Source organism: Mustelus asterias, chromosome 2 (genome assembly GCF_964213995.1).
Source record: "Mustelus asterias chromosome 2, sMusAst1.hap1.1, whole genome shotgun sequence".
NCBI lineage: Eukaryota > Metazoa > Chordata > Chondrichthyes > Carcharhiniformes > Triakidae > Mustelus > Mustelus asterias.
Window position 1 is genome coordinate 74,977,396 of NC_135802.1, and position 13,820 is coordinate 74,991,215.

At 44.2% G+C, this 13,820-nt stretch overlaps 1 protein-coding gene across 2 annotated transcripts in view; it reads left to right on the forward strand.

Annotated features, from left to right (window-relative positions):
* Positions 1-13,820, forward strand: part of sema5a (sema domain, seven thrombospondin repeats (type 1 and type 1-like), transmembrane domain (TM) and short cytoplasmic domain, (semaphorin) 5A) — a 191,416-nt gene that overhangs the window by 139,956 nt on the left and 37,640 nt on the right. For both annotated transcript variants that reach the window (XM_078237393.1, XM_078237404.1), the window contains exons 13-14: positions 9,319-9,500; positions 9,709-9,852. In XM_078237393.1, coding sequence (XP_078093519.1) covers positions 9,319-9,500; positions 9,709-9,852 — 326 coding nt within the window. The remainder of the gene's footprint in view (positions 1-9,318; positions 9,501-9,708; positions 9,853-13,820) is intronic.

The window sequence follows — 13,820 nt, forward strand, 5'->3', positions numbered from 1 at the left end:
GATCTTAACCACTCGCTGTGAGAAAAAGTTTTTCCTCATTCCGCCATTGCTTCTTTTTGCCAATTATCTTAAATCTATGCCATAGAACCCCTACAGTGCAGAAAGAGGCCATTTGGCCCATCGGGTCTGTACCAACAACAATCCCACCCAGGCCCTAGCCCCGTATCCCTACATATTTACCTGCTAATCCGTCCAATCTACGCATCTCGGGACACTAAGGGGCAATTTAGCTTGGCCAATCAACCTAACCCGCACATCTTTGGACTGTGGGAGGAAACCGGAGCACCCGGAGGAAACCCACGCAGACACGGGGAGAATGTGCAAACTCCGCACAGACAGTGACCCGAGCCAGGAATCGAACCCAGGTCCCTGGAGCTGTGAAGCAGCGGTGCTAACTACTGTGCCACTGGGCCGCCCTCTGGTTCTTGATCCTTCCATAAATGGGAACAGTTTTTCTCTGTCCAGATCACTCGTGATTTTGAATATCTCTATCAAATCTCCTCTGAGCCGCCTCCTCCAAGGAAAACAGTCCCAACTTCTCCAATCTATCTTCTGAACTGAAGTTCCTCACCCTGGAATAACTCTCTCCAAAGCCTTCACATGTTTCCTAAAGTAGAATTGGATGCAGCACTCCAGTTGGAGCTGATTCAGTTTTTTATACAAGCTTCAGAATTATACCTTTTATTATATATTGGGGGCGATTCTCCCCCCAAAAATTACAAGTGTCGAATTTGCGTAAAACCTGGAGTAAATCCCGCTGGTCTTTTTCAGCGGGATTTTCAAAATGAGTCTCCCACACTCTGTGTAGCACAGGGTGCCTCAGCGTAAATCACTCCAAAAAGCTGGGGGCATGGCCTATTCCTGCTGGAGAGGCCGTCAGCCTGGTCCTAGGTGGCCACTGCCCGTGCGCTGATCTGTCAGCGCTGAGATCGACGCATGCACAGTAGCCTTGCACTGCCGGCCTCCTGATTGCTGGCCAGCCCCGTGACCCCCGCATTGCTGACCATACGAACCCACCCCCCCCCCCCTGCCACAGTGTGTGATCGCTGGCTCTGCAAACATATCTGGGCCAGTTTCATTACCGCCCGGAGCCCCTATCTCCCGATTCCTCTCCCCCTGCCCCCCACCACCCCGATGTCCAGCCCCGATCACTGGCGTCTCTCCCTTTGCCTACGATCTAAAAGTGCAGAGTGACAGCAGGACACCCCACCCCCACTGATCTCCCTCCAGAGGCCCCTCTTCCTTGGCATTGCTCGATGCCTGGTAAGCAGTGCCAAGATGCCCTCTGGGTATTGTCACTTTGCCCCTTCGGCAGTGCCAGGGGGCACAGGCTGGCACTGCCAAGGTGGCAATGCCCGGGGCACCCCCTCACCCCCAACTTCTTGGGTGGCCTTGATGGCCTCCCCTTCACTCCAGCCGGGACCGGCTGCCAGCTATAGTAAACCTTGCTGGAGTGAACAGGGGCGGGTGGGGTGGGGGCGGGGGCAGGGGGGGCAGCGGGGACACTAGCAGGCCCAGAGACTTCAGTCCCTGGCCCGTTAATGACTTTTAAATTATATGTACATCAGCAAGTTCCATCCCACCATCAGACTCACCATGGACTACTCTCCAGAATCGATTGCATTCTTGGACACACACATCTCCATCAAGGACGGTCACCTTAGCACTTCACTGTACCGCAAACCCACGGATAACTTCACGATGCTCCACTTCTCCAGCTTCTGCCCTAAACATGTTAAAGACGAAATTGAAATTCTCAGCCGAGGTCTCAATTTTTGCCCCACCACCAAAATGGACCCCATCAGTCTCGCAGCGGACACAGAGGAATTCATCAGGCGAATGAGGCTCTGGGAGTTCTTCCACAAACCCTAAGAGGCCAACAGTGAACCCAGTGAGACAGACAATGAACCGGAACAGCCGACAGAGAGATCTGTGGTGCAGCAACCGAAGAGGAAAGAGTCGAATTGGACTCCTCCGGAAGGCCACTGCTCTCGACTCGACATGTATGCCCAAGCTGTCAGGAGATGCGTCAATGCTAGATTCATCAGCCGCACTCACAAGACAACCCTGAACATCACCCAAGCACAACGCAATGCCATCCACACACTCAAGACCAACCGCAACATTATCATCAAACCAGCAGACAAAGAAGGGACCATTGTCATAATGAACAGAACGGATTACTGCAAAGAAGTGTACCGACAACTGAACAATGAGAAACACTACAGACAGTTACCCGCAGATCCGACCAAAGAACACACCCGTCAACTCAACAGACTGATCAAGACCTTTGATCCGGACCTTCAGAGCACCCTCCGTGCTCTCATCCCACGTACTCCCCATGTTGGAGATCTCTACTGCCTCCTGAAGATGCACAAGGCCAACACACCCGACCATCCCATCGTATCAGGCAGTGGGACCCTGTGTGAGAGCCTCTCCAGCTACGTCGAGGGCATCCTGAAAGGGCATACAAAGAACCGCCAGCTTCTTTCGTGACACTACGGACTTCTTGCAGAAACTCAGCACCCATGGAGCAGTTGAACCAGGAGCACTCCTCGTCACAATGGATGTCTCGGCTCTACACCAGCATCCCCCATGATGACGGCATTTCTGCAACTGCCTCAGTACTCAATGCCGACAACTGCCAATTTCCAGACGCAATTCTATAACTCATCCACTTCATCCTGGACCACAGCGTCTTCACCTTCAACAACCAGTTCTTCATCCAGACACATGGAACAACCATGGGGACCAAATTTGCACCTCAATATGCCAACATCTTCATGCACAGGTTTGAACAAGACCTCTTCATCATACAGGACCTTCAACCAACGCTATACACTAGATACATCGATGACATTTTCTTCCTTTGGACTCATGGTGAACTATCACTGAAACAACTATATGATGACATCAACAAGTTTCATCCCACCATCAGACTCACCATGGACTACTCACCGGAATTGGTTGCATTCTTGGACACATGCATCTCCATCAAGGACCGTCACCTCAGCACTTCACTATACCGCAAGCCCACGGATAACCTCACGATGCTCCACTTCTCCAGCTTCCATCCTAAACACGTTAAAGAAGCCATCCCCTACGGACAAGCCCTCCGTATACACAGGATCTGCTCAGTTGAGGAAGATCGCAACAGACACTGAAAGACGCCCTTGTAAGAACAGGATATGGCACTTGACTCATCGATTGATAGTTCTGACATGCCACAGCAAAAAACCGTATCGACCTCCTCGGAAGACAAACATGGGACACGGCGGACAGACTACCCTTCGTCGTCCAGTACTTCCCCGGAGCGGAGAAGCTACAACATCTTCTCTGGAGCCTTCAACATGTCATCAATGAAGACAAACATTTTGCCAAGGCCATCCCCACACTCCCACTACTTGCCTTCAAACAACCGCGCAACCTCAAACAGACAATTGTCTGCAGCAAACTACCCAGCCTTCAGGAGAACAGTGACCACGACACCACACAACCCTGCCCCAGCAACCTCTGCAAGATGTACCGGATCACCGAAACAGATGCCATCATCTCACGTGAGAACACCATCCACCAGGGTACACAGTACATACTCTTGTGACTCGGCCAATGTTGTCTACCTGAAATGCTGCAGGAAAGGATGTCCCAAGCCATGGTACATTGGTGAGACCATGCACACGCAACGACAATGAATGAATGGACACCGCTCGACAATCACCAAGCAAGAATGTTCCCTTCTTGTCGGGGAACATTTCAACAGTCAAGGGCATTCAGCCTCTGAACTTCAGGTAAGCGTCCTCCAAGGCGGCCTTCAAGATGCACGACAATGCAGATTCGCCGAGCAGAAACTGATAGCCAGCTCCGCACACATGAGGACGGCCTTAACCAGGATCTTGGGTTCATGTCACACTATCTGTAACCCCCACGACTTGCCTGGGCTTGCAAAATCTCACTAACTGTCCTGGCTTAAGATAATTCACACCTCTTTAACCTGTACTTAACCCTCTCTCCAATCGCATTGTCTGCACCTGTAAAGACTTGATTTCCTGTTAAGACTCGCATTCCAACCATTATCTTGTAAATTGAGGCTGTGTCTATATACACCCGGTTTGTGAACCAAATCCTGCACTCACTTGATGGAAGCAGCGCTCTGAAAGTTCATGCTACCAAATATACCTGTTGGACTTTAACCTGGTGTTGAGAGACTTCTTACAAGGACTAAAGTGCATAGGAGAGTTTGATTGAAATTAGCAAGCAGGGTTCTTGGTAAGATTCCTTATACATGCTCTTCTGTTTGGTTTGAGTCTGCAATAGCATGCAGGCTGCGCTGCAGTAGAATCTCAAATATGAATGCTCTCCTGATCTAATTTCCAAAATATCCATAAAAATATTCACAGATAATAGGAAACTAGCTATCTCATGACTTTTGCTTACAACTCCAGCAGCTTGCCCTGCTACAAACCCAGAAAGACATATGTACTCACCATGGATCCCCAACCTCTAAAATGATTGCTACAGACACTGTGCTGCTCTCCAGTGGTCCTCTCAGTAGTTTCAATGAGTTGTGCTTAAAATCAATGCTAAGTTGTTCACTGTCATTGCTCCTCTGAAACTGACAGCAACCTTTTGGAAGGTGCATCTGTGCAGTTAAATATGGAAATCTGGAAGTTGCTATTAGTGATTCCTCACCTTTAGGAAGTAATGGCAGCACATTTGGACAATCATAATCTAAATCAAGCGGAGACAGAATGGTTTCATGAAAGGGAAATCATTTCTGACTAATTTATTTGAGTTTTTCAAGAAAGTCTCAACCAGAGTGATTTGAGGGGTACCAGTAGATATGTTGTATTTGGACTTCCAGAAGGCGTTCGACAAGATACCTCTCAAAGTCATAAGCTAAGTCAGTCGTGGTGTTAGAGTTAGTATATTGTCATGGATAAAGAATAGGCTAATGGGCAGGAAACAGTGAGTGGGGATAAAAGTGGTTATTTTTTAGATTGGTGACCTGTAACCAGTGGAGTTTAACCAGTGGGGTTCAATAGAGATGAGTGCTGGGACCACAACAGTTTATGATGTATATTAACGACTTGGAGGAAGAAAGCGAATGTACTATAGCCAAATTTGCAGATGAACAAAAATAGATGGAAAGGAAAGTTGTGAATGGGATACAAAGAGATTTTGATCGATTTAGTGGGCAGAAAATTGGCAAGTGGAGAATAATGTGGGAAAATGTGAAGTTGCTCATTTTGGAAGGGAGAACAAAAAAAAAGTATTATTTAAATGGAAAAAATGCAGAAAGCTGCAACACAAAGGGACTTGGGGATACTTGTGCACGAAACACAGAAAGCAAACACACAGGCGCAACCAGGTAATTAGGAAGTTGAATGGAATGTTGGCCCTTATTTCAAGGGGGAAATGTACAAAGTACTTTTGAGACAACATCTGGAGTACTGTGAGCAGCTTGTCACCTTAATGGGAAAGATATTATTTCATTAGTCCAGAGAAGGTTTACTAGGGTGATCCCCAGTATGGAGGGTTTGTTTATGAGGAAAGGTTAAACAGGTTGGGACTCCATTTATTGGAATTCAGAAGAATAAGAGGTGATCTCACTGAAGCGTATAGGATTCTTAAGGGGCTTGACAGGGTAAATGATGAGAGGATGCTTCCCTTCGTGGGAGCATCTAGGACCAGAGGGCATAGTTTCAGAATAAAGTGATGCCACATTAAGACTGAGATAAGGAGGAATTTCTTCTGAGGGTTGGGAGTCTTTGGAATTCCTTTCCACAGAGAGCCATGGGGCAGAGTCCATTTGTATATTTCAGGCTGAGGTAGATAGATTTTTGATCAGTAAGGAAATCAAGCATTACAGGGAAAGGGCAGGAAAGTGGACGTGAGGAATGTCATTAGATCAGCCATGATCCTATTGAATGGTGGAGCAGGCTCGAGGAGCCAAATAATTATTCAGCAGTAGGGATACTTCAGTTGCAAGCAATAATGGAACTAACTTCAGAAAGTAAATTAAAGAAAAAGATTTAATAAAGAAACTTCATCACTTGGGACCACACCCTGAGCCATACAAGCCTGTTACAATTCCCATCTGCTTTTTATTTATACTGGGTCAATTGATCAGCTGACCAACACATCATTTTGCCATTGGTTACATTGTCTACTGGGTCAACTGGTCAGCTGACCCTCACAGCATGTTACCATTGGTTACATTATAAACAGATCCAATATTATCATTGGTTACAATGTAACACCAAATGGTCTATTCCTGTTCCTATTTCTTATGGTCTTATGATCTGTCTTCTCCATCGAGTGTGGTGTTGAAACATCCTCAGACTGCAATTAATGAGAAACCATTGAACTTTCAATCGGTGACCTTATTGTGGGTGGTTACATCAACATCCTGACTTTGACGGAAGCTTGGATCAAAGATGTATAGAACTTTGTACAGTTCTGGTCACCCTATGATAGAAAGGATATTATTAAACTAAAAAGAGTGCAGAAAATGCACAGTGGTTAGTACTGCTGCCTCACAGCTCCAGGGACCTGGGTTCAATTCCTGGCTTGGGTCACTATCTGTGTGGCGTTTGCACGTTCTTCCCGTGTTTGCGTGGGTTTCCTCCGGGTGCTCCGGTTTCCTCCCACAGTCCAAAGATGTGTGGGTTAGGTGGATTGGCCATGCTGAATTGTCCCTTAGTGTCAGGGGGACTAGCTAGGGTAAATGCATGGGGTTATCGGGATAGGGCCTGGGTGGGATTGTGGTCGGTGCAGACTCAATGGGCCAAATGGCTTCCTTCTGCACTATAGGGATTCTATGAAAAGATTTACTAGGATGCTTCCGGGACTTGATGGTTTGAGTTATAAGGTGAGGTTGGATAGACTTTTTTGCCTTGAAGTGTAGGAGGCTTAGGGGTGATCTTATAGAGGTCTATAAAATAGGGCGGCATGGTGGTAGTGGTTAGCACTGCTGCCTCACAGTGCCAGCGACCCAGGTTCGATTCCCGGCTTGAGTGACTGTCTGTGTGAAGTGTGCATGTTCTCCCTGTGTTTGCGTGGGTTTCCTCCAGGTGCTCTGGTTTCCTCCCACAGTCCGAAAGATGTGCTGGTTAGGTGCATTAGCCATGCTAAATTCTGCCTGTGTACCCGAACAAGCACCAGAGTATGGTGACTAGGGGATTTTCACAGTTACTATATTGCAATGTTAATGTAAGCCTACTTGTGACACTGATAAACAAACAAAATAATGAGGGACTTGATAAGGTGGATAGTCAACATCTTTCCCCAAAGGTAGGGGAGTCTAAAATTAGAGGGCATAGATTTAAGATGAGAGGGGAGGGATACAGAAGGGTCCAGAGGGGCAATGTTTTCACACAGAGGGTGGCGAGTGTCTGGAACAAGCTGCCAGAGGTAGTAGTAGAGGCAGGTACAATTTTGTCTTTTAAAAAGCAGTTTAAAAAGAAGCTCTTTAGACAGTTACATGGATAAGATTGGTGTAGAGGGGTATGGGCCAAACGCGGACAATTGGGACTTGCTTAATGGTAAGACCATAAGACCATAAGACATAGGAGCGGAAGTAAGGCCATTCGGCCCATCGAGTCCACTCCACCATTCAATCATGGTTGATTTCAACTCCATTTACCCGCTCTCTCCCCATAGCCCTTAATTCCTCGAGAAATCAAGAATTTATCAATTTCTGTCTTGAAGACGCTCAACGTCTCGGCCTCCACAGCCCTCTGTGGCAATGAATTCCACAGACCCACCACTCTCTGGCTGAAGAAATTTCTCCTCATCTCTGTTCTAAAGTGACTCCCTTTTATTCTAAGGCTGTGCCCCCGCGTCCTAGTCTCCCCTGTTAATGGAAACAACTTCCCTACGTCCATCCTATCTAAGCCGTTCATTATCTTGTAAGTTTCTATCAGATCTCCCCTCAACCTCCTAAACTCCAATGAATATAATCCCACGATCCTCAGACGTTCATCGTATGTCAGGCCTACCATTCCTGGGATCATCCGTGTGAATCTCCGCTGGACCCGCTCCAGTGCCAGTATGTCCTTCCTGAGGTGTGGGGCCCAAAATTGCTCACAGTACTCCAAATGGGGCCTAACCAGTGCTTTATAAAGCCTCAGAAGTACATCCCTGCTTTTGTATTCCAAGCCTCTTGAGATAAATGACAACATTACATTTGCTTTCTTAATTACGGACTCAACCTGCAAGTAAAAACTGGGTGACATGGACAAGTTGGGCCAAAGGGCGTGTTTCCATGCTATAAACCTCTATGACTCTATAACTGGCAAGAAAGTCCACTTTTATGCCATTAGCCTTGCTGAAAATGCCTATGAAAAATAGAGTTGAATAAGCTGTAACTGGGTTTTTAAACAGCATGTTTGATGAGATTGGTGTTGCTGGTTGGCAGGCGATCCCTTTGACTTGGCACTGGATTCAAATTACCATCAGGATCTGGGAAATCTGTACCACCAGGATTGCTGGATCTTTACTTCACTGCTGACTGCAAAGTCCGGGTCTACAATTTTACCATGAAGACTTTTAATCCATAGCCTCACCAATGGATGTTTTGTCATATTCTCCATACAGCTCACTTTAACCCGACCTGCTGCAGTCCACATTTTTCCCCTTGATTCCTCTTAATATACCTCATTTTGAGGTATTTAATTTGGAGGAAAGTGCTTGCTCCTTTAAAAGTGTACTGAAACCAAACTGCATCACTGGTGAAGGGTTAAATGATGTGGAGATGCCGGCGTTGGACTGGGGTAAACACAGTAAGAAGTTTAACAACACCAGGTTAAAGTCCAACAGGTTTATTTGGTAGCAAAAGCCACACAAGCTTTCGAAGCTCTAAGCCCCTTCTTAGAGCTTAGAGCTTCGAAAGCTTGTAAGGGTTAAATAACATGCCTTGCATGGTGTTACCTGCATTTCTAGAGAAATTGAAAATAAGGAATTACGACATCAAAAAAGTCTTAATCCTAAAGTAATTTTTAAAATAAACTTTGTTTAACCAGCAAACTATGATTTGAGTGGACTGCTTTTCTTACTGTAACATAGATTGTATTTTATATGTGTACAGTTTGAGCCCAGATGTTCTGCAGATTGTGCTGCTTTGGAATTATACATTCCAGTGATGATATGGAATGTTTCACAATGATAATGATCATCACTGATCTGAATGTAGTTGATGTGTAAAACAGAGCTTATTGATTTCAAAATATGAAATAACTTTTGCCAGTATAAATGGGAATTGGAACTCCTGCTTGACTTTGTGATGCCCTGATGCTTTACTGGATGTTTATCTTTTAGATGAGAAACATGACTACGGATGGTAATTTTGGATCCTGGTCATCATGGAAACCGTGCAGCCATACTGATGGTAACACTGTTGGTGCATGCACCTGTAGGACCCGCCTGTGTGATAGTCCAGCTCCACGATGTGGAGGTCGACAGTGTGAGGGTTCCAGCATGGAGGTTGCAAACTGTTCCAGGTAAACAAAAAGATTGGAATCATGAACCAGGTATCAGTTACCAGTCCAGTTTTACCCCTTTCACACCACCTAATTTTGTAATGATCATGTCCAGGTAAAGTTGGCTATCTGAAAAATCTAAACCATTATGGGGACACAAGCGATCTTCTATCTTCTGATTGTAATTGTTCAAACCAGGAAGTTGACATCTTATCACATTGTTTAACAGGAATGGTGGTTGGACTCCTTGGACACTGTGGTCTCCCTGCAGTACAAGTTGTGGAATAGGATTTCAGGTCCGACAGCGGTCTTGTAGCAACCCAACTCCTCGGCATGGTGGTCGTGTCTGTGTAGGACAGAATCGCGAAGAGCGGTATGTACAATTATTCCTTGAGCAAAGAATTCAATATATCATTTGTTTTAGAGAAAAAGTTCATTTGTAGTTACCATATTTGTTTTGTGGGTTGAGTTTCACAGCATTTCAAACACCATCTGTTTTGGTTAGAGCTCTGTCACAAAAGAATGTTCACAGACTGGATCTGAAGGATTTTGTTTAGAGTTTGATTTAATGGTTGGACGCTGACAGGTGCCCACAGACTTTTCATGGGTTTTTAAGTGGTGACTTGCTATCATCAAGTTTCTGATCCAGTATGGCACCATCTATGGAGTATCTGATCCAGTGTGACTCACTCTCTATGGGGTATCTGATCCAGTATGACAGTCTCTCTATGGGGTATCTGATCCAGTGTGACTCGCCCTCTACGGTGTATCTGATCCAGTATGACAGTCTCTCTACGGTGTATCTGATCCAGTATGACACTCTATGGGGTACCTGATCCAGTGTGACTCACCCTGTATGGGGTATCTGATCCAGTATGACACTCACTCTATGGGGTATCTGATCCAGTATGACACTCTACGGGGTATCTGATCCAGTATGACACTCTATGGGGTATCTGATCCAGTATGACACTCACTCTATGGGGTATCTGATCCAGTATGACACTCACTCTATGGGGTATCTGATCCAGTATGACACTCACTCTACGGGGTATCTGATCCAGTATGACACTCTATCAGGCATCAGATACAAATGTGTGATACAATTGTTCCATCCCCCCGTCAGTGATTGTGTTTCCCAATGTTCAATAGCAGGAATGGCATTATAAGTAAATTAACATATCATTATCAGGCCTCAGCATCAGAATCATAGACCAGCCACTGTTCCCTGACAGTACCAAGAGATGTGCCCAGGTAGTGTTTGGGGTGGGGTTCCAGGGTGAACTGGTCTGCTCACTCTGTGCTGAGGTGACCTTTAAAAATGGTACTATATGGTGGAGAAAGCTGCCATTGCTTTTGGTGCCTTGATCGCCACTTTTCCCTCCCGATACCAGCCTTTGCCGATTTTGTGGAAGATCCTGGCCATAATCTTTTAAACCTCTTAATTGTAACACATTGTGAACTAGCTGTGGAAGTACTCTGAACCTGAAGGGTTTTTGAGGTACGTTTTCTTAAAGTGCCATTATTGCTACAGAACATTAAGATTTAATTTTCACCCAGCAGGAATGGTGAAGGCAGGGGGTAGAGTAAGTTTTCCTTTTCTGCCTTCCCAGCGTGGAGCTTTTTAAACCAGGAATATACATCAAAAAATCAGCATGTATTGCCCATGAGTTCCCATCCATGTAAATGAGCTGGGAGTATTAAAATTCCTCACCAGGTGAATGTTTGCTCGTGCATTGCAAAACTGTTCTCCAATTGTATTTAATAATTCTGAATAAAATATAATATTCACTGGCACAACAATCACGAAAATATTTTTCAAGCACAACACACCTTGCTCACCGTTTTAAATGGAACGAGTGTTTGTCAATTTAACACATTCGCTTCATCATTTTTGGACAATTCTTTTAATTGCATTCCTGAAGGATGCAAAAATCTTTTAAATTAACAAATCGAAAAATGTTAGAACTGTAATAAGTTACAAATCCTTATCAAATCTAATACATAATAAAACTGTTTCAGTTTTTTTGAGAGTAGTACATTTAATCTATAATCCAAATCATGCAATTTTATATTTCAATTTCATGTTACACCATAGAAATGAATAGCATCTGGCTTTAGATCACAGCATTGATTTCCTCCGGCATTGCCCACTTTCACAGCGAGCGCAATCTGTGCTACTTAGAAGCTATAAAATTGGAATTCCAAAATAATTTGCCCTTTGCTTGTGTTTATATAATGTAAAGATCATGTGACCAATTCACCAGTGGCTGTTAGAGCTAAATGGCAGTGCTCTGATAAAGCTCCCTTTTATATCTTAGGGGAACTCCTGAACTCAAAGCAAGCAACAACAAAGGGAAGCATTGAACTCATTTAGCAATTTAACTTCTTCATCACAGTGGCATTCGAGTTTGGTCCTCTTCATCTCTTTGTATCAACGCCGCTATTTCAAGCTGCATTTACCCACAAAATTGTTTCTTTTAAGATAACAAGTTCTTGAAAAGTCATGCAAGAAAAATCTAGAAAGTTCTTGCTTTCAAAATACTTGGCCCTGATTTTTCCTCTGCCATTTGAGTTAATCACCCAGGATTTGCCGAAAAAGTAATGGTGTGTGAACAACTTGCCCAGTAGTGTGTTCTGTAGATCATAGGTTAAGCGAATGAGATTGGATTCCTTGTCCCTCGTAACTGAAACTTCTGCTGTCAAATAGTTTGTTGAATCTCACAGCCTAGACTCACATTTGAAGAATAATGGCTGGATGAAGCATCAGGGGCTTGCCAGAATCTATGCAGTAATATTTCAGCAGGATTCATTGACTTTAAGAGGGAAAGACAAGACAATTGGAAAGATAAAAATGATGAGAATGAAAAACATACTGAGGGAGTTTTGTTCAAATGATGCAATGGTATATGATATGTTTGGAACTGTAGTAAGTATGACCACCCAATCAGTAATTCTTTTTAAATGCCAGGGTTAAGTATTTGCTGATTAGGGTGTACTCAATTCTGTAAATGCTTAATTGAAGACAGATTGATAATTAAAAATAGTCCCAGTTGGGAGACCTTACTCAAACTATTTGACTCCAGCACCTTGGATATTCCCAATCTGACATTTTTCTGAACTGGGAAAATTGTCAATAATGATAGCAGCAAGCAAGGGGGGAAAAAAAACACAAAATAGATGGTGAAAAACAGTACTGCAGGTGCTTTGCTTCAGAACACAGCTGTGAGCCAGCAGAGCACTGGGCATAGACACATTGCTTGATAATTGATTTTTGAGACTTGCGACTGATTGTTTTTTGTTTTTCAGAGGTTGAATTCCTTTTGATAAAAAATACGCTGACACGGGGAGAATTCCCCAGTAAAGCTTGTATTGTGTATGAGCATGATTTGCATGAGAGTGTTCCTGGTGAAGTGAAAGGAAGCAGTCACCTTATATACCCAGAATCAATTACTCAATTCCCATGTTTGACTTCCATTAATTTAACAGACTGTAATAAAACAGGTTTATTTCAGTGTGGCAGAAGACATTGAGGCTCAGGCCTGAGAAAAGAGCAGCACACTGAACTCTGACTTGAAGTGCTGCCAGTAGAACCAAAAAAACTTGGCCCTAATTCATTAGCACAGAACACAATTCTCCAATTTATTCAGCAATAGATCCTAGCTGAATAAACATACCTGATGTTTATTGGAGCTTTCATAGATATTTTGGAAATAAGGCTAAACTTGTTTAAAAGGCTAGCTCAGCAGCTTGGGAAGAAGCAACATTTGTAAGACACAAGGAAACCTGATTTTTATTTTCATGTGAATGTGTTTTTTTATAACAGTCATCCCTGACTAGATTTCAGTTTTGACATTGTTTGCAAAGAGAATTCCTGATTTTCTCAGAAAAGGTTCTTTAAAAGATTCTGATTCTGCATTAAAAGTCTTCTGCTGCACCACGTTTCCACATGTCCGATGAACATGATTAGCAGCCTTTGCGTGCAGCTGCTTGGCAAGTTATCAAAAATTAAGCTAGAGCAGACGGCAGAGTTTATACAGCACTGTGGCCCCATGGGCCAATTCAAATAGTGAGGTTTGCCAGGGTTCCGGGACTATTAGTTCTTGTTCTACGCTATTTATGCTGTACAGATGGTAGAAGTCAGCTCTAAGTTTTTATCCTTGTCGCTAGTTATCCTTACTAATCTATTCTCCATACATGGACATTATTAAAGCTAGCAGTGCGCAGCCAGTTGAGATTATGTAGAATTTACACTGTGGTCAGATGCTTACAAACAACCAACGACTGATCAGGGAATGGGTGGACTGACATCTGTCAGGCTGCTGAACATATCTGACTGAC